We start from the raw sequence: 22,551 nt of genomic DNA on the forward strand, positions 1-22,551 counted from the left end.
CTCACCTTGACCTTCGCTTGCCACAGTTTCTTGCCTCGGTTCTGGTTCAGGCTCAACAACTCCTTCTTCATCTTGAATATTAATTGTGTTGAGCTGTTCCCTTGGGTTGGGTTCAGTATTGGCAAGCTACCTTGTGGTCATTCGGAAATTAGTTTGGAAAGCTGGCCTATCTGAGTTTCGAGCCCTTGGATCGACGCTTGTTGATTTTTAACTATTGTCTCGGTGTTCTGGAAACGAGTTTCTGACACTGATATAAACTTTGAGAGCATCTCTTCAAGGTTCGGCTTATTTTCCTATTGGTAGGGTGGTTGCTGACAACCCGAAGGATGTTGTGGTCTTTTATTTCCTTGGCCTCCCCACAAAAAATTGGGATGGTTCCTCCAACCTGTATTGTAAGTGTTACTAAATGGATTGTTTTGAGGTCGAGGATTATTACCCATGTAGTTTAGTTGCTCGTTCTCCATGCTATGGCCATAAGGTTGGTGATCACGTGATTCGTAACAAGTAATAAATATTTATAATGAAGATTAAACCTAGACTAACTATTATCACGACGAAAAGGCAAGCGCACCTATCGAACAATAGTATAGTAATGGCAAGACCGGGATATCATACCCAAGGGAACCAAAAGTACTAGTAATAACTATCTTTTTATTATCTAACCTAGAAATAAAGAGGGGCTGTTTATTAACTAAACTAAGAACGCACAGAGAAAAGAATTGGGGAATTGCTTTTGGGAAAATTGATTGACTTGAGACAATACCTAAGGAAAAATCCACCTAGACTTTACTTGTTATTCTGGCTCCGAACCGTACGATGTATTCATTCAACTTGTTCTGTAGAGATCCCTAAGTTATGTTATTATCCCTATTCAAGACTAATAAAGTCTAATCCTTAGATTGAATAACTGAGACTTTTCTCTAATTAACACTCCAGGGTTGCATTAACTCGATCTATGGATCCCTCTATTAGGTTTCACCTTAATCCGGCAAAATCTTGTCACCCTATTTCTAGGCGCGCAATCAACTCCGCTTAATTATGACAAAAGTACTCTTAGACAGGGTCTAATTTTCCTCTGAATAAGAGCATATCTTGAATCAGTATCCTGAGATATCAAAACAAGAATTAAGAACACATAATTAAGAACAAGTTAAATATTTATCATACGATTCAGAAAATAATAACAAGATTCGTCTTAGGTTTCATTCCCCTTAGGTATTTAGGGGTTTAGTTCATAACTAAATAGGAAAACATCTCAGAAGAATAAAGAATACAAAACATAAAGAAAACCAAAAACTCTTGAAGGGAAATTGAGGAGAGATCTTCTGTCTTGATGATGAATCCAGCTTCTGAGATGGATCAATCGACTTCCTTGGGGTAATTCCTTACCGCCTTCTCCGTCTCCCCTTTTCCACCTCCTCTACTGCGTATTTATAGGCTTTGTAATGCCTAAAAACCCTCAAAAGTGGCCTTTTTCAAATTGGACTTAACTTAGGCTCGGTAGGGACACACCCGTGTGACACGGCTGTGTGACGTGACTGCTAGACCGTGTTCGATCTTTTAAATTGCACACGGTCGTGTGAATCGTGAAAGGCTTGGTTGACACCCTCGAAAGACACGGGCGTGTGAGATGCCCGTGTGGCAAGGCTTAGGCCGTGTCATCTTCTTGATTTGGTCCGTTTTGTCCCTTTTTTGGCTCTTTTTGACTCTTGGTGCTCTCCTAAGTACAAAACATGGAATTAAAGCATTAGGAGTATCGAATTCACCAATTCTAATGAGAAATCATCTATAAAATGCTTTAAACATGGGGTAAAAATATGTATAAATTACGGTTTATCAAATACCCCTACACTTAAGCATTTGCTTATCCTCAAGAAAAATCCTCAACTTATAATCAAAATAAATTCTCCTTAACTTATAATTCTTATCGATAATATCTCAAAATAATTCATAGGTAATCATACATTGAGAATCCAACTAAAAGAACATAAAAGTTTCAAACATTCCAAGTTGAGTATTTAATCATGCAAACATAGGTGTCTCTCCTCATCTAAGTAATTACCTTTGATTCAGAATATCACAGAGTTTCACATCCTCACTAAAGATTCACTCAAATTACTCGTGGTGTTTAAGTATGTAGCACTCAATATTCAATAATGAAAAGTCATTACCATAGGCTTGCATGAAAATCAAATCTCCACCACTATAATTTAAGATGATACATGAATCAAAAGGTCTTTTAAAAGGTTGTAATGAAGCTTGGTTAGGGGGTGTGGTCACAAGCTGAAAGAAAGGGTTAAAATTGAGATTGACTTGAACAGTTGCCTTAACTACAAAAAATAGTTAATCTTCACTTGCGTACAACAGAGCTTTTCTCAGAATATGAAATTACAGATATGTATACATAGTTTTTTTTTAAGAACAAGTTAAACAATATAGACTAAATATCAAGACAAAACATAGTTACGTAATCCATTCAACTCAAATCTCGACAAAAAATAGGGATTAATTTAGGGGATTTCAATAATAATGGGTTAAAGGTTAATATTAAGGCTAATACAAGAATTGGTTTGTTGGGCTCAAGGGCGTTTACTAGGGGTTAATCGTGGAGGTAGGCTTTTCATGGCATGAGTGGGTTAATCCTAAGTGCCTTAATCATTTTGATATATCAAATCAAATAGTGTGGTCTCGACATGCATAATCAAGCAAGTTCTAGAATAACAGTTCAATACTGACGCACTCAAAGCAATAATAAAAGTGAGCATGAAAGTATGAATAGATGCTCAAAAGGCTCAAAAATCTCACAAAAAAAATTATGGCTTTTTGATGTTTAGACTCGTGAATTCTAATTCAAAGTAATAGCTAGACTTGGGGAAACAATCTATAATTTTAATTTCTTAAAAATCAACTTATCATGCTTGATTCTCTAATGTCTTAAAGTTTAAATAATCAATGCATAAATCCTTATGTTTTAATTCAAGATATATCAATCAAAATCATAAATCAATTAAAATTTATCCTAAATATGATATGAGAGTTTTTCATGAGAACAAGGTGATTATTCAAGGATTTTTCTGATAATGAAATAATTATCCCCTACACTTAAGATGCACATTGCCCTCAATGTACAAAGATATATTTTAGAGTATAAAAATAAGATAGGGAGAGAAGTGAAACTTCCTATATTAAGAACGAATGATATTCTTGGATTGACAAGATCGAGTATTGGAGGTAACTCTGGATGGCAAGCTTGACTCTGAAGGTAAGCCATTTTTACAAGGAAAAAAATGAATCATAAAAACAAATGAATCTTAAAAACTTAATAAAAGAAAAATAAAATAAGATAATTATTCTAATTTTTCAAGTGGCACGGCCGGAGCACATGCCTGTGTGTGCCGTGGCTCAGTCGTGTTTGTCACGAATTAAGATGTCGCCCACGGTCTTCTCGCTCGCCCATGTGTATAAGCCGTGTCGCTACGTGATCATGTCGCACGGCCGTGTCTGGCGTGGTTCGTTTCTCCTACGCCATGTGTTAGGATACCACGCCCGTGTTCGCCTATCAATTTCGCCCATGGCCATGTCGCACGCCCGTGGGGTTTTATTGCATCCCGTGTTTTGGGGGAATCATGTCCTGCTTCCACACGGCTGTATCGCACGGCCGTGTCTCTTCCCCTGCTTGGCCACTGCCTTAGGCATGCCCGTGTGCCTGGCCGTGTATGCTGAAAATCTTTGCAATTCAAAGATAAAGTTAGTGATTTAAATTGCTAGAAATTAAAAATAAAGAAATCAAAATATGTTAGTGCTCGGGTTGCCTCCCAGGAAGCGCTTATTTATAGTCTAAGCTCGACTTACCTCTCTAGTGAATGGTCAGGGTGGTTCGAGGAGTTCGTACTCCTCATTCCTTCTATCAATCTCATCAAAATAAGGTTTTAAACGAGTGTTGTTTACCTTAAAAGTACCGAACTTGGGGTGACTCACCTCCATCGTACCGAATGGAAAAATACTGAGTACCGTAAGAGGGATTTCCTCATTCGGTGTGGTAGTGACAATGGAGGGATCTGCGGCATCTAGCAAGACTTTATTGCCAACCTTAAGTTGATTTGGAGAGGTATCGACCTTGTTGTGACGAAGTTTTGATTTATCATGTGTTCTCAGTTTGTGTACTCGCCATTCGTCTATCTCCTCTATCCGTAGCCTTCGTTCTTCATGAATGTGTCCTCTATCATTTCTGGAACATGGTTCACGAACTTATTTGAAGCTTAATTTCTACAAAGTCATATTGTTAGTTTTAGTATATTGGTGTGGACTATTACCTTCAATGTTTGATGTGATGCTAAAATTACGAGCTTGAAGGGTGATCGTTTCATCTCCCACACGAAGTGTAAGCTCACCTGTGCCAACATCAATAATTGTTTTAGCAGTTGCTAAAAAGGGCCTTCCTAAAATCAAAGGGGTGTTATTATCCTCCTCTATGTCTAGAACAGCGAAATCAACGGGAAATATGAACTTATCTATTTTCACGAGTTGATCTTCAATAATACCCCTAGGGAATCTTATAGTTTTATCTACCAATTGAATGCCATCCTAGTTTTTTTAGGTTTCCAAAGACCTACACTATGTTTGGTTGGGTGTATTGGATTAGCCAATACACCCCTAATCCGTGGGCCCCACTTAAGCCCCTCTTAAGCAGGTGTTTGGTTCAATGTATTGCCTAATACACCCCTAATACGTTACGCCCCTAATCCCCGAAATTCTCTGTTTTCTAATCCCTGGCTTCTCCTCAGTTTACATCCGTTTTATTTTTCACGCCCTAATTTGCCCTCTGTTTCCTGGGTCTGTCTCTCTTTATCTCCTTCATTGCTTGCTTCGCCTTCGGCCAGTAGCCCCAATTTCTTGTCGAGCATGCCATAGAGAAAGGCAAGAAGAGAGCTGCTTCTGTTTTTCTTTCTTTGTTTTCTGTAACAGACCCAGAAGTTTTAACCCAGAAGCCCCAAATTCTTCTCCTTTCTTTCTTTGTTTTCTGTAACAGACCCAGAAGCTTTAGATTGACGAGGTTGTCGGAAGCTGAAGATGCAACAACTCCCTCTCAAGCTTTAACCGAAGAAGGCAGAGAGTTACCTCTTCCTCTTCTCTCTATCTGATGAGGGCATTTTCCCGCCAATGCAATCCCGCCACACCATGCTCTCTGCTCAATCTTTTGATGTTGTTTAGTGAAAAAGAGAAACATTTCCACCATTTAGGTTTAAGTAATTCCTCACTTAATTGGAGTCGCCATCTTTTGATGCAGGTAAAAATTTTAATTTGATTAACTAAATTTCCCAAAGCCAAATTTATGAGAATTTAAACGAGGGAGGAAAGTTATGGAATTTCTTATTTTTATATCGCAGAGGTCTCAAGTTACTTCCTTGTTCGGAGCGGATGCTCTTTGGAGAAAAGGGTATACCGGTGCTAAAGTCAAAATGGCTATTTTCGACACTAGAATACGTGCTGATCATCCTCACTTCCGAAACATTAAGGTACATCATTAGTGGGAAAATGAAGTTAGTTGAACTTTTGTTGGTGTGAAATTATTTTCTTATTGAAAATAACTTGTTGGTCTTCAATAGGGAGTTCTGATAATCACTCTTGCGAGTAAATTTTTCAGGAACGAACTAATTGGACCAATGAGGATACTTTGAATGATAACCTTGGACATGGGACCTTTGTGGCTGGTGTTATTGCTGGTGAGGACGCAGAATGTCTTGGCTTTGCACCAGATACTGAAATTTATGCTTTCCGTGTTTTTACTGATGCACAGGTAACACAAGTTGGTGTTGGATATTTTGTTTGTTTTTGTATTTTGATTGGATGTTGCACCAGACCTTTGCAAATCTCACCCTTTTTGTTGTTGGTTTCCTTTATATTTGATCCATTTGAAAATTCCTAGCATGCACTACAGAAGTTGGAAGCTCTTTTGAACTGTTCATTACTATAATTAGAAGATATATATCATATAGTATATCCATCAACCTAAGGACTTTCCCTTTAACATTTGTTATTCTATAAAATTTGGCTGGATTATGAGAATTTTGCTCTCAGCTTATTGCAGGTATCATATACATCTTGGTTCCTTGATGTTTTCAACTATGCTATTGCAATCAACATGGATGTGCTAAACTTGAGCATAGGTGGACCTGATTACTTGGATCTCCCATTTGTAGAGAAGGTATGATTCTCATGGCCTGTGGTTTATTGGTGTTCATTTGTCAAGCATCATTAATAATTTTGTTTCAAAACTGCAAAATTGTCTAAGTTTGGTTGTAGTGGCATGTGGAAATGCTTCAATCATAATGCATTCACTTGCTTCCCACAGGTTTTTTGGCCTCTCTTAAATCCCATGAACATGCTATGATCATTCAAATTCATGAGTTGACTTCCTCTTTCAATATTTTGCATTTTGAAGAAGTTTGCTTGTTTTCTTTGGACATTTATTTCCAAATATGGAAGGATTAGCCAGTGAAGTTACCCACTCTGCTGTTGAAACTTCCACATTCAGTTTTGCATGCTTATCCTTACATACAATGGAGCTGAACGTTTTTGGTTAATGCTTGCTGCTTTATGGTTCTCCAGGTTTGGGAAATAACAGCCAATAATATTATTATGGTGTCAGCCATTGGAAATGATGGGCCATTGTATGGCACTTTAAACAACCCAGCAGACCAAAGTGATGTTATTGGTGTTGGTGGAATCGATTATAGTGATCACATAGCCTCATTTTCATCACGTGGCATGAGTACTTGGGAGATTCCTCATGGGTAGTGTATTGCTCTATTCTACGATATTAACTGTTCTTCACTTTGTTCAAAACATGCTCTTCTAGCCCATAATCATTTTCATTTTAAGAAAAAAAAAGGCTAGGACGCCTCTCCTGGAAAGTTTATTTTGGTTGGGGGTGTAATGGTGACAGTGAAACTTAAAATATATTTAATTTTGGAGTAGTCACTTATTAATTTAACTACTATACTATACTTTTTCTTTAAAGGTATTGAGGTCTTGTTATCGGCCCTTTCTTTTTAGTGTTGATCGTATGAAGGCTTTAAATTATTTTCAATTTCATATACTTTATGATATTCCATGTGTAACTCCCTTATTAAGCAAGCTTTATTGTCCTGATCATGAATATTAAACTTGTTTGATTATCTTTGCAGTTATGGTCGTGTCAAACCAGATGTTGTGGCATATGGGCGGGAAATTATGGGATCCAAGATCAGTACTGGTTGTAAACAATTATCAGGCACTAGTGTGGCAAGTCCTGTGGTTGCGGGTGTTGTATGCCTGCTTGTTAGTATCATTCCTGAGAACAGAAGAAAGGAGATTCCCGATCATCCAACTCAAATGATCGTTTTCTTTAGTTTACCTTCTGTTGCCCGATTGGAATGGGTCAGAAGATTTCTTTCTCACCATTAAAAATCAATGTTCAAACTTTTTGATGTTGTAAAACTATATAAGATATGGATTATGATGTACAATTTCATTTTCATCTAACTTTTTCTTAATATAAGTTAATTATGTTTATGCAGAATATAATTCTCAAGTTATATATTGATTTTAGTAAATTCATATAAGAACAATTTATTATTGAGAATTTTATGAAATTATATATCACTATTAAATTATATTTAATATTAATTATTTTAAATTGTATAAATTCATATAAGAAAATTTATTATCAAGTATTTTATGAAATTTAATATTAATTATTAAATTATATGTAATAATTATTATTTTAGATTATACAAATTCATAAAATATAATTTATTAGTTATAATTATTTTAAATTATTTTAAATCATATATTATAATTAAAATATATTTAATATTAATTATTTCAAATTTTCATTTATAGTATCATATATTATGATTTGAGTAAATTCATATAAGAATATTAATTATTAAGAATTTTATTAAATTATATATTTTAATTAAAATATATTTAATAATAATTATGTTAATTTATATTTTACAGTATCATATATTATGATTTCAGTAAATTAATATAAGAATATTAATTATTAAGAATTTTATTAAATTATATATTTTAATTAAAATATATTTAATAATAATTATGTTAATTTATATTTTACAGTATCATATATTATGATTTCAGTAAATTAATATAAGAATATTAATTATTAAGAATTTCATTAAATTATATATTTTAATTAAAATATATTTAATAATAATTATGTTAATTTATATTTACAGTATCATATATTATGATTTCAGTAAATTAATATAAGAATATTAATTATTAAGAATTTTATTAAATTATATATTTTAATTAAAATATATTTAATAATAATTATGTTAATTTATATTTTACAGTATCATATATTATGATTTCAGTAAATTAATATAAGAATATTAATTATTAAGAATTTTATTAAATTATATATTTTAATTAAAATATATTTAATAATAATTATGTTTAAATATGATTAAATTATTTATTATTGATAATAAAAATCTTATTATAATTTAAATAACAATAACAATAATCATTTACCAAAACAAATTTATGCTAAGGGTATTCTAGTCTTTTTAGTTTTTTCTATTATGCTATTACACCTCTATTCCATTCAACCAAACACAAGATTACTATTACGCCCCTATTCCATTACATTCAACCAAACAGTGGATTAGCTATTACACCTCTAATCCAATACACCTCTAATCCCAATACACCTCTAATCCAATACGCCTCTAATCCAATACAGCGAACCAAACGTGCCCCTAGTTGCTTAAACATTTTGTAAGGCATGATGTTAATACTAGCCCCTAAATCAGCTAATGCATGACTTATATCTAAACTTCCAATTCAGCAAGGAATTGTAAAACTCCTTGGATCTTTCAATTTGTGGGGTAGCTTTTTCTGTAGAATAGCTAAGCAGACTGCATTTAGCTCCACATGCGACGCTTTGTCCAACTTCCGGTTATTTACTAAAAGCTCTTTTAAAAATTTCATTGCATTTGGCATCTGCGACAAAGCTTTAATAAATGGTAAGTTAATATGTAATTTTTTCAAAAGTTTAAGGAATTTATCGAATTGTTCATCTGAGTGGTCTTTCCTTATCGCATTAGGGTATGGCACACGAGGTTTATATTCGACAGTCACTGGTTTGTTTGTATTTTGACCTACCTCATCTCTCCCTTTGCTTACCACAGTTTCTTGCCTCGATTTTAGTTCAGGGTCAACGACTCTTTCGTCATCTTGAGTATTAATTGCGTTGAGTTGTTCCCTTGGGTTAGGTTCGGTATTACTTGGCAAATGCCTTGTGGTCATTCGGAGATCAGTTTAGAAAGCTGGCCTATCTGAGTTTCGAGTCCTTGGATCGATGCTTGTTGATTTTTAAGTGTTGTCTCGGTATTTTGGAAACGGGTTTCTGACACTGATATGAACTTTGAGAGCATCTCTTCAAGATTTGGCTTCATTTCCTGTTGGTAGGGTTGTTGTTGAAAACCCTGAGGATTTTGTGGCTTTTGATTCCCTTGACCACCCCAGGAGAAATTTGGGTGGTTCCTCCAACCTGCATTATAGGTATTACTATATGGGTTGTTTTGAGATCTAAAGTTATTGTTACCCATATAGTTGACTTGTTCCTCTTCGGTTGTAGGATTGAAGGATAGATATTCTGTATGCACACCTCCTATACTTGAGTCACACCTCATTAGTGGATGTACCTGCGTAGAACTAAGAAAACCATCAATCTTTTTATTGAGAAGTTCTACCTGATTAAGGTGACTGAATTGATGTTATAAACGCCAATTGTTTTCGTTGGCTTTGTCCTAATAACTTGCCACTGATAATTATTCAGTGACATTTCCTCTATAAACTCATAGGCATCTTCCAGTGTTTTATTGTTGATGGTTCCGCCAGCAGCTGCATCAATCATCTATCTTGTTGAGGGATTCACACCATTGTAAAATGTTTGAACTTGCAGCCATAGAGGTAACCCATGGTGTGGGCACCTTCGCAATAGACCTTGTATCTCTCCCATGCATCATAAACTGTTTCTCAGTCAATCTGCACAAAAGAAGAAATATCATTACGTAACTTAGCCATTTTAGCCGGCGGAAAATATTTGAGTAGAACTTTTTTGGTCGTTTACTCCCAAGTAGTAATTGACCCTCGTGGTAACGAGTTCAACCACAGTTTAGCTTTGTTTCTTAGTAAGAAAGGGAACAACCGAAGGAAAATGGCATCATCAGAAACGCCATTAATTTTGAAAGTGTCGCAAAACTCCAGAAAATTTTCCAAGTGAGTGTTGGGATCCTCATCCTGCAAACCATCAAACTGAACAAACTGCTGTATCATCTAAATTGTGTTAGGTTTCAGTTTGAAATTATTTGCAGCAATAAAAGGTCTAATTATACTAGATTCAGTTCCTGTTAAAGAAGGTTTAACATAGTCATACATAGTACGTGGAGCAGGATTTTGATTAGCCGCAATTGCAGGAGGTAGCTGATTGCCTTGGTTTTCAGCCATCTCTTTGGTTGGGGGTTGAGTATCGTCTTCTTGCTCGTTCTCCGTGTATCGTAAGTTGCACCTTATCTCTCTTTGATTTCTACGAACTGTATGATTGATTTCTTCGTCAAAAAGTAATGGTCCGATGGGTTTCATCTAGTCATAAACTATAAAAACCTGCCAAGAGAAAGAAAAAGTAAATTAATATATAATAATAATAAAATTAAATTAAATTGCAAGAAAAATAAATGGCTAAAGTAATAAAAATTTAGCGTTCCTAATATTTCAGTTCCCCGGCAACGGCGCCAAAAACTTGACCGCGTGATTCGTAACGTGTAATAAATATTTATAATGAAGATCAAACCTAGACTAACTATTACCACGACTAAAAGGCAAGCGCACCTATCGAACAATAGTATAGTAATGGCAAGACCGGGATATCGTACCCAAGGGAACCAAAAGTACTAGTAATAACTATCTTTTTATTATCTAACCTAGAAATAAGGACGGGTTGTTTATTAACTAAACTAAGAACGCACAGAAAAAAGAATTGGGGAATTGCTTTTGGGAAAATCGATTAACTTGAGACAATACCTAAGGAAAATCCACCTAGACTTTACTTGTTATTCTGGCTCCAAACCGGACGATGTATTCATTCAACTTGTTCCATAAAGATCCCTAAGTTATGTTGTTATCCCTATTCAAGACTATTAACGTCTAATCCCTAGACTGAATAACCGAGACTTTTCTCTAATTAACACTCTAGGGTTACATTAACTCATCTATGGATCCCCCTATTAGGTTTCACCCTAATCCGACAAAATCTTGTCACACTATTTCTAGGCGCGTAATCAACTTCACTTAATTATGACAAAAGTACTCTTAGACAGGGTCTATTCCTCATCTGGATAAGAACATATCTTGAATCAGTATCCTCAGATATCAAACAAGAATTAAGAACAAGTTAAATATTTATCATACGATTCAAAAAATAATAACAAGATTCGTCTTAGGTTTCATTCCCCTTAGGTATTTAGGCGTTTAGTTCATAACTAAATAGGAAAACATCTCAGAAGAATAAAGAATACAAAACATAAAGAAAACCCAAAACTCCTGAAGGGAAATTGAGGAGAGATCTTTTGTCTTGATGATGAATTCAGCTTTTGAGATGGATCAATCGGCTTCCTTGGGGTAATTCCTTACCCCCTTCTCCGTCTCCTCTTGTCCTCCTCCTATAGTGCATATTTATAGGCTTTGGAATGCCTAGAAACCCTCAAAAGTGGTCTTTTCTGAATTGGAATTAACTTGGGCTCGGTAGGGACACGCTCGTATGACATGACCGTGTGACGTGACTGCCAAACCATGTTCGATCCATTAAATTGCACACGACTGTGTGGGTCAATGGCCAGGCTATGTGAATCGTGAAAGGCTTGGTTGACACCCTCGAAAGACACGGGCGTGTAATATCCTGATTTTGGGCCTAGTCAGAATAGCGGTTTCCTGACCACAAAATCTGAGATAGAAATAATTATTTTATGATTATTTTGAGGTCTATGATATGATTACATGATTGTGTGAAAATTTCGTGAAGAAATTTTATGCATAAAGTGCTTAAATTGAAATTAGGGACTAAATCGAATAATTTGTAAAACTTGCATTCTAGAAGTTTCTAGTATGAAATTGTTTTGAAATATTAATTAGGAGGTCTTAAATAGAAATTTTACCAATTTATAAGTCTATGGACAAAAATTGGACATGGATGGAATTTTTGGAAAGTTTAGTAGTAAGGGCATTTTGGTCATTTAAGGGTAAAATGAATTAAAATACAAAATTAAAAGCCAATTTTGCTCATCTTCAACCCATGGCCGAATATAGAAAGGAGAAACCATGGCTACGGTTTTTCAAGCTTCCAAGCTCGATTGTAAGTCCATTCTAGCCTCGTTTTTAATGATTTTTACGTTTTTGGAGTCCCAGTAGCTCGATTAAGCTTATGCTAGCAATAATTCAACCTAGGGTTCATATTTGGAAAAATACCCATAGGTGAAATTTGTGTATCTTGGTGTTTTATGATAGAATATGAGGTTTTAAATTATGTTAGACAACTTGTACTACTCAGTTTTAAGTGAAAACGAGCAAAAGGGCTTAATCGGTAAAAATACCTAATAGTCATAAGTACATGTTAGAGTGAGAATTTGATGTTTCCATAGAAGGGAAAAATGATCATAATGTCATAAAACATGAGAAAATAGGCTGAAGTTTAATTTACGAGCTTTGGGGAAAAAGTGTAAATATGCAAAAGTTTAGGGGCAAAACTGTAATTTTGCCAAAATATGATTTTGGGTCAATTTGAATAATGTGAGTCCTAATTAGACTATATTTTAAATGATAGAGCAAGGAAAACTGAAATTCGGGCTAAAATGGAAAATTACCAAGTTGTTGGACGAAATGGTAAAAATAGCCATTTTCGTATACGAGGTAAGTTCATATGTAAATGTTGGTAACATAGTTATTATTTTAAATGTTTTTATGTTATTTAAATGATATGATAATTATTATGAAATATTATACTCGTGATAATTGTTTGATAATATGTCAAATTGTGTGATATACTTGGAAAATGTGAAATACTACCGAGTATCGGTATCGGCATTCCGTAGAAGATGGTTGAGACACATGATTGGGAAAAAGGTCCCGCTGAACCTTAGGAACGGATTAGGATACAAGTGACATGTCACTAGGATATTTGGGCATCCGAACTCGTTGAGTTGAGTCCGAGTTCACTTATGGATGCGAATGTCTGAACTCGTTGAGTTCAGTCCGAGTTCGAGAGATGTAACTACGCATCCGAGCTCGTTGAGTTGAGTCCGAGTTCACTTATGGATGCGAATGTCTGAACTCGTTGAGTTGAGTCCGAGTTCAAGAGATGTAACTAGGCATCCGAGCTCGTTGAGTTGAGTCCGAGTTCATTTGTGGATGCGAACGCCCGGCCTCGTTGAGTTGAGTCCGAGTTCGCTTATGGGTGGGTTACATGGTAGCTTGGCTACATATGTGGCACTTATGTGCAAACTTTCCATGTATCCGAATTATATTCCAATGTGTTCAACGGGTAAAGTTCTACTCAAATGGAGGAATACTAGAGATGAAAATGACGTATTGGTGAGTTTTGTGAAATGGATACTTTGAACAGGTATGTACTTAACCCTCGGGTTGAAAAATTGATATAATAATAATATGGTAAGATGATAAATGAAAATGTGATATGAATGTCTCGGTGATCATTATGCAAATGATGTTTTATGTTTGCGTATATAGTTGTGTTACTTGCTATTTGCATGTGAGCTTACTAAGCATTTATGCTTACTCCCTCCTTTTCATTCCTTGTAGTGTTGACAAGCCAGCTCGGAAATCAAGAACGGTCAGAGGTACACTCACACTATCCGTATACCATCTTGGCATAATGGCTTGTATATTTTGAGTATGGCATGTATAGCATTATAATCATTTTGTATATATGGTCTTATGATATGGTTATTGAGTGGTATGGAAAAGCTTGGTAATGATTAGCCATTGGAATGGCTAATCATGATCATATTTGGTGTTATGTATGTGACAGCCCAAAATTAACCCTAGTCGGGAAGTGGTTTCGGGACCGCTAAACCGAGTCACCGAAAGGTTTGAATGTGATGTTTATTGTCTAGAATATGTAATCATGAATGTGTGAAAATTTCAAGCTTCGATTTAGTCGATTGCATGTGAATTTTAGTCAATAGGACTTATATGAGAAAATTTTAAAATGTGATAGGTCAATGCATGAGGACCTATTAGTGCATGTGGAAGAAAAAGGGGACTTGCATGTCAAATTCCCCCTCCCTAATATGTAGTGGCCGGCCATGCTATGGGTGGAAACATGTCACCAACATGTTGTGTTAGTGATGTATGGTAAGGAAAATAAAATAATAAGCATGATAATTAAATAATGAAAGGAAGGGTGATGGAAAAAAAAATAACATGGTCTCACCCCCTTGTTGCCGTGAATTGAAGAAAGAAAAAAAAGTGTTCATTCTTGAACATCCTTGGCTGAATAGAGGAAAGAAAGGAAGGGGAAAAAGCTTGAGAAAATCGGCCATGGTGGTTTGCTAGACTAAGGTATGTTTGATATTATTCTTTGAGATTCATGTATATTTTAAGTTGTAAGTGAAAATCTACCTAGCCATGGTTCAAATTTTGTTAATTGATGGAGATGATATTCGGCCATGAATGTTACATTCTTGGTTGGTATTTTGATGTCTTTGGTGATGAGGTATGAAGATGGTTGATTTTGAGTGTTTAATAAAAAGGATGCATGAATTATTGTTAAATAATGGTCGAATGTAGCATGATTAAAGATGTGAATAAATTGAAGTTAAGGAGGTTGTCAATGAAAAATATGAGTTGGATGAGGCTTAAAGAATAAAAATCTAGGTGACTAGAGGTCAAGGACATTCGGTCATACGCTTGTATGCTAGCAAAATCGGCCAAGTGATTATGTGGTGGAAATTAAGTGTTAAATGGAATGAAAATGATATTATATGGGGGTATGTATATTCGGCCATATGAGTAAATATATAGATGATGTTAAATTTGATTATGTATAATGGGCATTAAGATGTGGAACTTAAGAAATTAGAAGTAAATGAACTTGATAGTATTTAAGAGATAGAGGTGATAGATTAATGTTGCACATTCGGCTATGGTTAGGCATGTTGATGATCTTATCTTGATTTAGATAATTAGGCATAAAAGGGTGGCAAAGGGGATGAAATTGTCGAATGATTAGTTGGGTAACAAAAGAAGCATTCGGCCATCCCTTGAGAGCTTGTGTGATGTTGGGTTTAAAATTAGCAAAGGTAACTTACCTAATGCATGTGCATGGGTGATTAGATTTTGATGATATGGTAGTTGCATGAGGTTATTAGCTGAATATACTAACATACATATACATGTGAAATTGGATTGTAAATATTTGGCAAGGTGGTTAAACTAGTTAAATTATTGATTAAGCTCAAGGAGTTAAAGGAGGTGAATCGAGCAAAGGCAAAGAAAAGGTCATCGAGTAGCCGAGTTGGAACCGTCTTACCCAACACGAGGTAAGTCATTAAGCATGTAGTTGGTATTATTTCAAATGGTCATAATGTTTATGTATTGATGCTGAATGGAATGAATAAATATACATATATATATATGCATGTACGTATGTGATGATGAAATTGTTGAATGAAAAGAAAAGAGGTAAGATGTACTGAGTTGTTGATCTCGGCACTAAACGTGCGGGTATAACCATTTATGACCATGAGATTGGCGCTAAGTGCGCGGGATTGAATTGTACAGCACTAAGTGTGCGATTTGACTATGTTGCACTAAGTGTGCGAAATGAATATGATGCACTAAGTGTGCGAATTGACCATGCGACACTAAGTGTGCGAGTTTGACTATGTAGCACTAAGTGTGCGATTTGATTACGTAGCACTAAGTGTGCGAGTTGATTATATAGCACTGAGTGTGCGGACTCAATATGCATTCGTGAATCATTATGGACACTATGTGTGCGACACTATTGAGTCGATCGCGGACAGCGGATTGGGTAAGTGTCTTGAGTACATGGCTAATAGGTGCTATGCTTATACTTGGTGTTGAGCTCGGTAAGTTTGAACCTATGTGACAAATATACTTGAAGTCACGTACATAAAATTTATCGTAGGATGGGTGAAAGGCCGTTTAGTCGTTTGATTGTAACGAAAATAAATTGATTTATGAAAATGCCTCAATGTCCTATTGATGAGTATATGGAATGTGAATGCATGAATTGATATGAAACTGAATCGATAGGTTGGAGGAACTATGGTATGGTTCGGTATGGATGGAGTAAATTGTCTCGTTCCATTTTGTTTCCTCTTGTGATAATGTTATTGATGGATGGTAGTGCATTGCTTATGACTTACTGAGTTATAAACTCACTCGGTGTTTCCTTGTCACCCATTATAGGTTGCTTGGACTCATCTATTTTTGCGGGGTAAGGCCGTCATCGAAGTCATCACACCGGATAGCAAGTTTTGGTACTTTCTTCTTAGTTGGCTTAGAAGAACATTTTGGCATGTCTAAGCTATTACGTTGTGTTTGAACTTTGGCATGTAAACTTTAAGCCATGCGAAAATGGCACGAATGTTCGATTGAGTTGGATCAAGGGTAGGCATGAAATGGACCTAGTTACTTTCGTAACAGATGCTGGCAGCAGCAGTGTCATGAGATTGAAAAATCACTAAAAATAGTAGGAATGGAATTAATTGATGAATAAATTATGTAATCGAAGCTCGATGAGTCTGTTTTCATGAGGAAGTAATGAAAAGATCATATGGGCAGTATATTAAGAGATAATCAGATTTTTGTGGGACAGGGCCAGAACGGTTTCTGGATTCCCTGCTCCGAATTTGGAAATTCATTATAAATTAACCAGAGATAATTAGGGGTCGTACCATATATGTACAGATTCCTCTCTGAGTCTAGTTTTCAAAGAAACAAACAGCATCAGTATTGAAGCCCCGTGCAGGGAGATATCCAAGTCGTAATGGGCAAAGGTCAGTGTAGTCGACCCCTGCAATATGGGAGACTTTGACTAATAAACTGTACTAATTGGCCCGACCAAAAATTCTAGAAAAAAATACATAGATGGGCACATGAGTCTAGTTTCTGGGAAAAATCACAAAATTGATTTTCGAGTTACGAAACTCAAGATATGATTTTTAAAACGACTAGTACACAGATTGGGCAGTGTCTGGAAAATAAATTTTATAAGGGGTTAAAGTCAGTTAACACCTCGTGTTCGACTCCGGTGTCGGTTTCGGGTTCGGGGTGTTACATTTGATTGGTATCAGAGCTATGGTTTAGTCGGTTCTAGGACTACCATAGCGCGTATGAGTCTAGCTATACATGCCGAATGTTAATGTTTGAATGTGTGATGACTTCCGACGGTTGAAATGTTTTTGTTTTGATTAGTAAATGGAACCCGGTGAAGAAAGAACTCTAGCGGATGACGTTGAGAGCGTAGCAGCTACTCCTGCACAAGGGACGCCGCCTGTTGAACCTCAGTCATCTGCGAATAATCAAGGTGAGGGGGCTAAACAAGCCTTCTTTACAATGATGAATGAGTGGGTCGCGCAATATGCCCGAACCAACCCGGCTGTCCAACAATTCCCAAATTTGAATAATCCACCCCAAGAGCCTGTAATGCCATCAGTCGCTGATCCTGTGAGGCTGAGTAAGCCACCTGTAGACTTGATTAGGAAGCGTGGGGCCGAGGAGTTCAAGGCCATAGTAACTGATGATGCCGAAAGGGCCGAGTTCTGGCTTGATAACACCATTCGGGTGTTCGATGAATTGTCATGCACACCCGACGAATGTCTAAAATGTGCTGTATCTTTGTTGCGAGACTCAGCCTACTATTGGTGGAGGACCTTGATTTCCATAGTCTCGAACGAGCGAGTAACTTGGGACTTCTTTCAAACGGAATTCCGAAAGAAATTTATTAGCCAACGGTTCATTGATCAGAAGCGTAAGGAGTTCTTGGAACTCAAGCAAGGCCGTATGACTGTATCTGAATACGAACATGAATTCGTAAGACTCAGTAGGTATGCCCGGGAGTGTGTAGCTGATGAGGTTGCTATGTGCAAAAGATTCGAGGAAGGATTGACTGAAGATTTAAAGCTACTAATGGGTATTTTGGAAATAAAAGAATTCGTAACACTAGTCGAACGAGCCTGCAAGGCGGAAGAACTTGGAAAGGAGAAGAGGAAGGCTGAATTTGAAGCTAGAGATTATCGTAAAAGATCGATGGGTAAAGCTCCGTTCTCAGCTGTAAAGAAGTTCAGGGAAGACATTAATAAGTCGAGGGCGACTGCGGGAATTTCCATCAGGGCAAGACCATCGATGGGCTCCCGAGCTACTTCGGTAGCTAGTGTGGGCAATAATCGTCACGAGAAACCTGAATGTCCCCAATGTGGAAGACGACACCTAGGTGAATGTTGGGGCAAGTCTACTAGCAGGGCCTGTTACGGATGCGGTTGTGAATTGCAAAAGCAAGACTATCGATTTGAGGTGCGCAAATAACGAAATAATCCGAGTTGAGTCTGCGGACTTAAGGGGGTTGCCAGCTGTAATATCAGCAATGTTGGCCCAGAAATATGTAAGGAAAGGGTGCGAAGCGTACCTTGCGTATGTACTTGATGACAAGGAGTTAGAAAAGAAACCCGAATCGGTGCCGGTGGTTTGTGAATACCCGGATGTTTTTCCTGAAGAGTTACCGGGTTTGCCACCTGTTCGGGAGGTAGAGTTTGGTATTGAGCTTGTACCTGGAACTACGCCAATTTCGATCGCTCCGTATCGTATGGCACTAACCGAGTTAAAAGAGTTGAAAGCTCAGTTGCAAGAATTAACGGATAGAGGTTTCGCTCGACCGAGTTTCTCACCTTGGGGTGCACCAGTATTGTTCGTGAAAAAGAAGGACGGAACCATGAGGTTGTGCATTGACTATCGTCAACTGAATAAAGTGACGATAAAGAATAAGTATCCGTTACCGCGTATTGATGATCTGTTCGATCAATTAAAGGGAGCATCGGTGTTTTCAAAGATAGATTTGAGATCGGGTTATTATCAGTTGCGGATTCGAGATTCGGACGTACCCAAAACTGCTTTCAGAACGAGGTACGGTCACTACGAGTTCTTAGTGATGCCGTTCGGGCTCACTAATGCCCCTGCGGTGTTTATGGATTTGATGGATCGGATCTTCAGGCCGTATTTGGATCGGTTCGTAGTTGTGTTTATTGATGACATCTTGGTCTATTCAAGAGATGAGACCGAACATGCTGAGCATCTGAGGCAAGTGTTGCAAATTTTGCGGGATAAGCAGTTATATGCTAAGTTCAGTAAGTGTGAGTTCTGGTTAAGAGAGGTTAGCTTCTTAGGTCATGTGGTATCCGCATCGGGTATTCGAGTTGACCCGAGCAAAATTTCAGCCATACTTAACTGGAAGCCTCCGAGAAATATTACCGAAGTCCAGAGCTTTCTAGGGCTCGCCGGTTATTACCGACGATTTGTCAAAGGTTTCTCGATGATAGCCACACCAATGACGAAGCTACTTCAAAAGGATGTTAAGTTCGAATGGACGGAGAAATGTCAGAAAAGCTTCGATCAACTGAAAACTCATTTGACTGAAGCTCCAATTTTGGTGCAACCCGAATCGGGTAAAGAGTTTGTCATTTATAGTGACGCATCCCTACTTGGGTTGGGTTGCGTATTGATGCAAGAAGGTCGAGTTGTGGCCTATGCGTCGAGACAATTGAAGCCACACGAGAGAAATTATCCGACCCATGATCTCGAACTAGCCGCCATTGTGTTTGCATTGAAAATATGGCGACATTATTTGTTTGGTGAGAAGTGCCATGTGTTTTCAGATCACAAAAGTCTCAAATATTTGATGACTCAACGAGACTTGAATCTGCGACAAAGACGTTGGCTTGAGTTGTTGAAAGATTACGAGCTTGTCATTGATTACCACCCGGGAAAGGCTAATGTGGTTGCGGACGCCTTAAGCCGGAAATCACTGTTTGCTTTGCGAGCGATGAATGTACACTTGTCTGTTCTACCTGACAATGTGTTAGTAGCTGAATTAAAAGCCAAACCATTATTGACTCATCAAATTCGTGAAGCTCAGAAAGTCGATGAGGAATTGGTTGCAAAACGAGCTGAGTGTGTTCCGAACAAGGAATCGGAGTTTCAGATTGATGATGATGGTTGTTTGAGGTTTAGAAGTCGTTTGTGTGTTCCAAGGAATTCGGAACTCATTCCGATGATTCTGAACGAAGCCCATTGTAGCCGAATGTCAATTCACCCGGGGAGCACAAAAATGTACAACGACTTGAAACGTCGGTTTTGGTGGCGTGGTATGAAACGAGACATCTCCGACTTTGTTTCGAGATGTTTAATATGTCAACAAGTGAAAGCGGAACATCAAGTGCCTTCAGGGTTACTTCAGCCGATCATGATACCCGAGTGGAAATGGGACCGAGTCACAATGGACTTTGTGTCCGGACTGCCATTGTCCGCAAGTAAGAAGGATGCGATTTGGGTTGTTGTTGATAGGCTGACTAAGTCGGCTCACTTTATCCCCGTGCGTACGGATTTTTCATTGGATAAACTAGCCGAATTGTATGTTTCTCAGATTGTGAGATTACATGGAGTACCTATTTCTATCGTGTCGGATAGAGATCCGAGATTCACCTCGCGATTTTGGAAGAAATTGCAAGAAGCTTTGGGTACCAAGCTGCATTTTAGCACCGCTTTTCACCCCCAAACCGATGGTCAATCCGAGCGGATAATTCAGATACTTGAGGATATGTTGAGATGTTGCATCCTCGAGTTCAGTAGTTCATGGGAACGGTATTTACCTTTGATTGAATTCGCTTACAACAATAGTTTTCAATCAAGTATTAAGATGGCACCGTATGAGGCTTTGTACGGTCGTAAATGCCGTACGCCATTGTTTTGGACCGAGCTTGGTGAAAGTAAAATTTTCGGAGTTGATTTGATTAAAGATGCCGAACAAAAAGTAAAGGTAATCCGCGAAAGTCTGAAGGTAGCCACAGATCGTCAAAAATCGTATGCGGATTTAAAACGAAAGGACATTGAATATCAGGCGGGAGATAAAGTGTTTCTTAAAGTGTCACCTTGGAAGAAGGTACTCAGATTTGGCTGTAAAGGCAAGTTGAGCCCGAGATTCATTGGGCCGTACGAAATTTCCGAACGAGTGGGGCCGGTTGCATATAGATTGATTTTGCCCCCTGAACTTGAAAGGATGCACGATGTCTTCCATGTTTCAATGCTTCGACGTTATAGATCCGATCCGTCACATGTGATTAATCCCTCAGAAGTTGAAATTCAATCTGACTTGAGCTATGAAGAAGAACCGATTCGTATCCTAGCTCGTGAAGTGAAAGAGTTGCGAAATAAAAGGGTTCCGTTGGTTAAGGTGTTGTGGCTCAAACACGGGATCGAGGAAGCAACCTGGGAACCCGAGAGCTCGATGAAAGAACGATATCCAAACCTATTTACCGGTAAGATTTTCGAGGACGAAAATTTCTTAAGTGAGGGAGAGTTGTGACAGCCCAAAATTAACCCTAGTCGGGAAGTGGTTTCGGGACCGCTAAACCGAGTCACCGAAAGGTTTGAATGTGATGTTTATTGTCTAGAATATGTAATCATGAATGTGTGAAAATTTCAAGCTTCGATTTAGTCGATTGCATGTGAATTTAGTCAATAGGACTTATATGAGAAAATTTTAAAATGTGATAGGTCAATGCATGAGGACCTATTAGTGCATGTGGAAGAAAAAGGGGACTTGCATGTCAAATTCCCCTCCCTAATATGTAGTGGCCGGCCATGCTATGGGTGGAAACATGTCACCAACATGTTGTGTTAGTGATGTATGGTAAGGAAAATAAAATAATAAGCATGATAATTAAATAATGAAAGGAAGGGTGATGGAAAAAAAAATAACATGGTCTCACCCCCTTGTTGCCGTGAATTGAAGAAAGAAAAAAAAAGTGTTCATTCTTGAACATCCTTGGCCGAATAGAGGAAAGAAAGGAAGGGGAAAAAGCTTGAGAAAATCGGCCATGGTGGTTTGCTAGACTAAGGTATGTTTGATATTATTCTTTGAGATTCATGTATATTTTAAGTTGTAAGTGAAAATCTACCTAGCCATGGTTCAAATTTTGTTAATTGATGGAGATGATATTCGGCCATGAATGTTACATTCTTGGTTGGTATTTTGATGTCTTTGGTGATGAGGTATGAAGATGGTTGATTTTGAGTGTTTAATAAAAAGGATGCATGAATTATTGTTAAATAATGGTCGAATGTAGCATGATTAAAGATGTGAATAAATTGAAGTTAAGGAGGTTGTCAATGAAAAATATGAGTTGGATGAGGCTTAAAGAATAAAAATCTAGGTGACTAGAG

At 37.3% G+C, this 22,551-nt stretch overlaps 1 protein-coding gene and 1 non-coding gene across 2 annotated transcripts; both read left to right on the top strand.

The window, feature by feature from the left end:
- The first annotated feature begins 4,655 nt into the window (after window positions 1-4,655).
- LOC107961736 (subtilisin-like protease SBT6.1) lies at window positions 4,656-9,253 on the top strand. Its single transcript, XM_016897829.2, has 7 exons — window positions 4,656-5,287; window positions 5,388-5,516; window positions 5,645-5,797; window positions 6,089-6,205; window positions 6,610-6,794; window positions 7,188-7,429; window positions 9,204-9,253. Exons 1-7 carry the CDS (start codon window positions 5,141-5,143, stop codon window positions 9,251-9,253), a joined length of 1,023 nt encoding a protein of 340 aa, XP_016753318.2. The 5' UTR covers window positions 4,656-5,140.
- A 736-nt stretch (window positions 9,254-9,989) lies between these two features.
- On the top strand, window positions 9,990-10,095 carry LOC121231053 (small nucleolar RNA R71). The gene has a single exon (XR_005929122.1). It is a non-coding gene; the product is annotated as a small nucleolar RNA R71 (small nucleolar RNA).
- The last annotated feature ends 12,456 nt before the right edge of the window (window positions 10,096-22,551 follow it).

This window comes from Gossypium hirsutum, chromosome A06 (assembly GCF_007990345.1).
Source record: "Gossypium hirsutum isolate 1008001.06 chromosome A06, Gossypium_hirsutum_v2.1, whole genome shotgun sequence".
Taxonomy (NCBI): domain Eukaryota; kingdom Viridiplantae; phylum Streptophyta; class Magnoliopsida; order Malvales; family Malvaceae; genus Gossypium; species Gossypium hirsutum.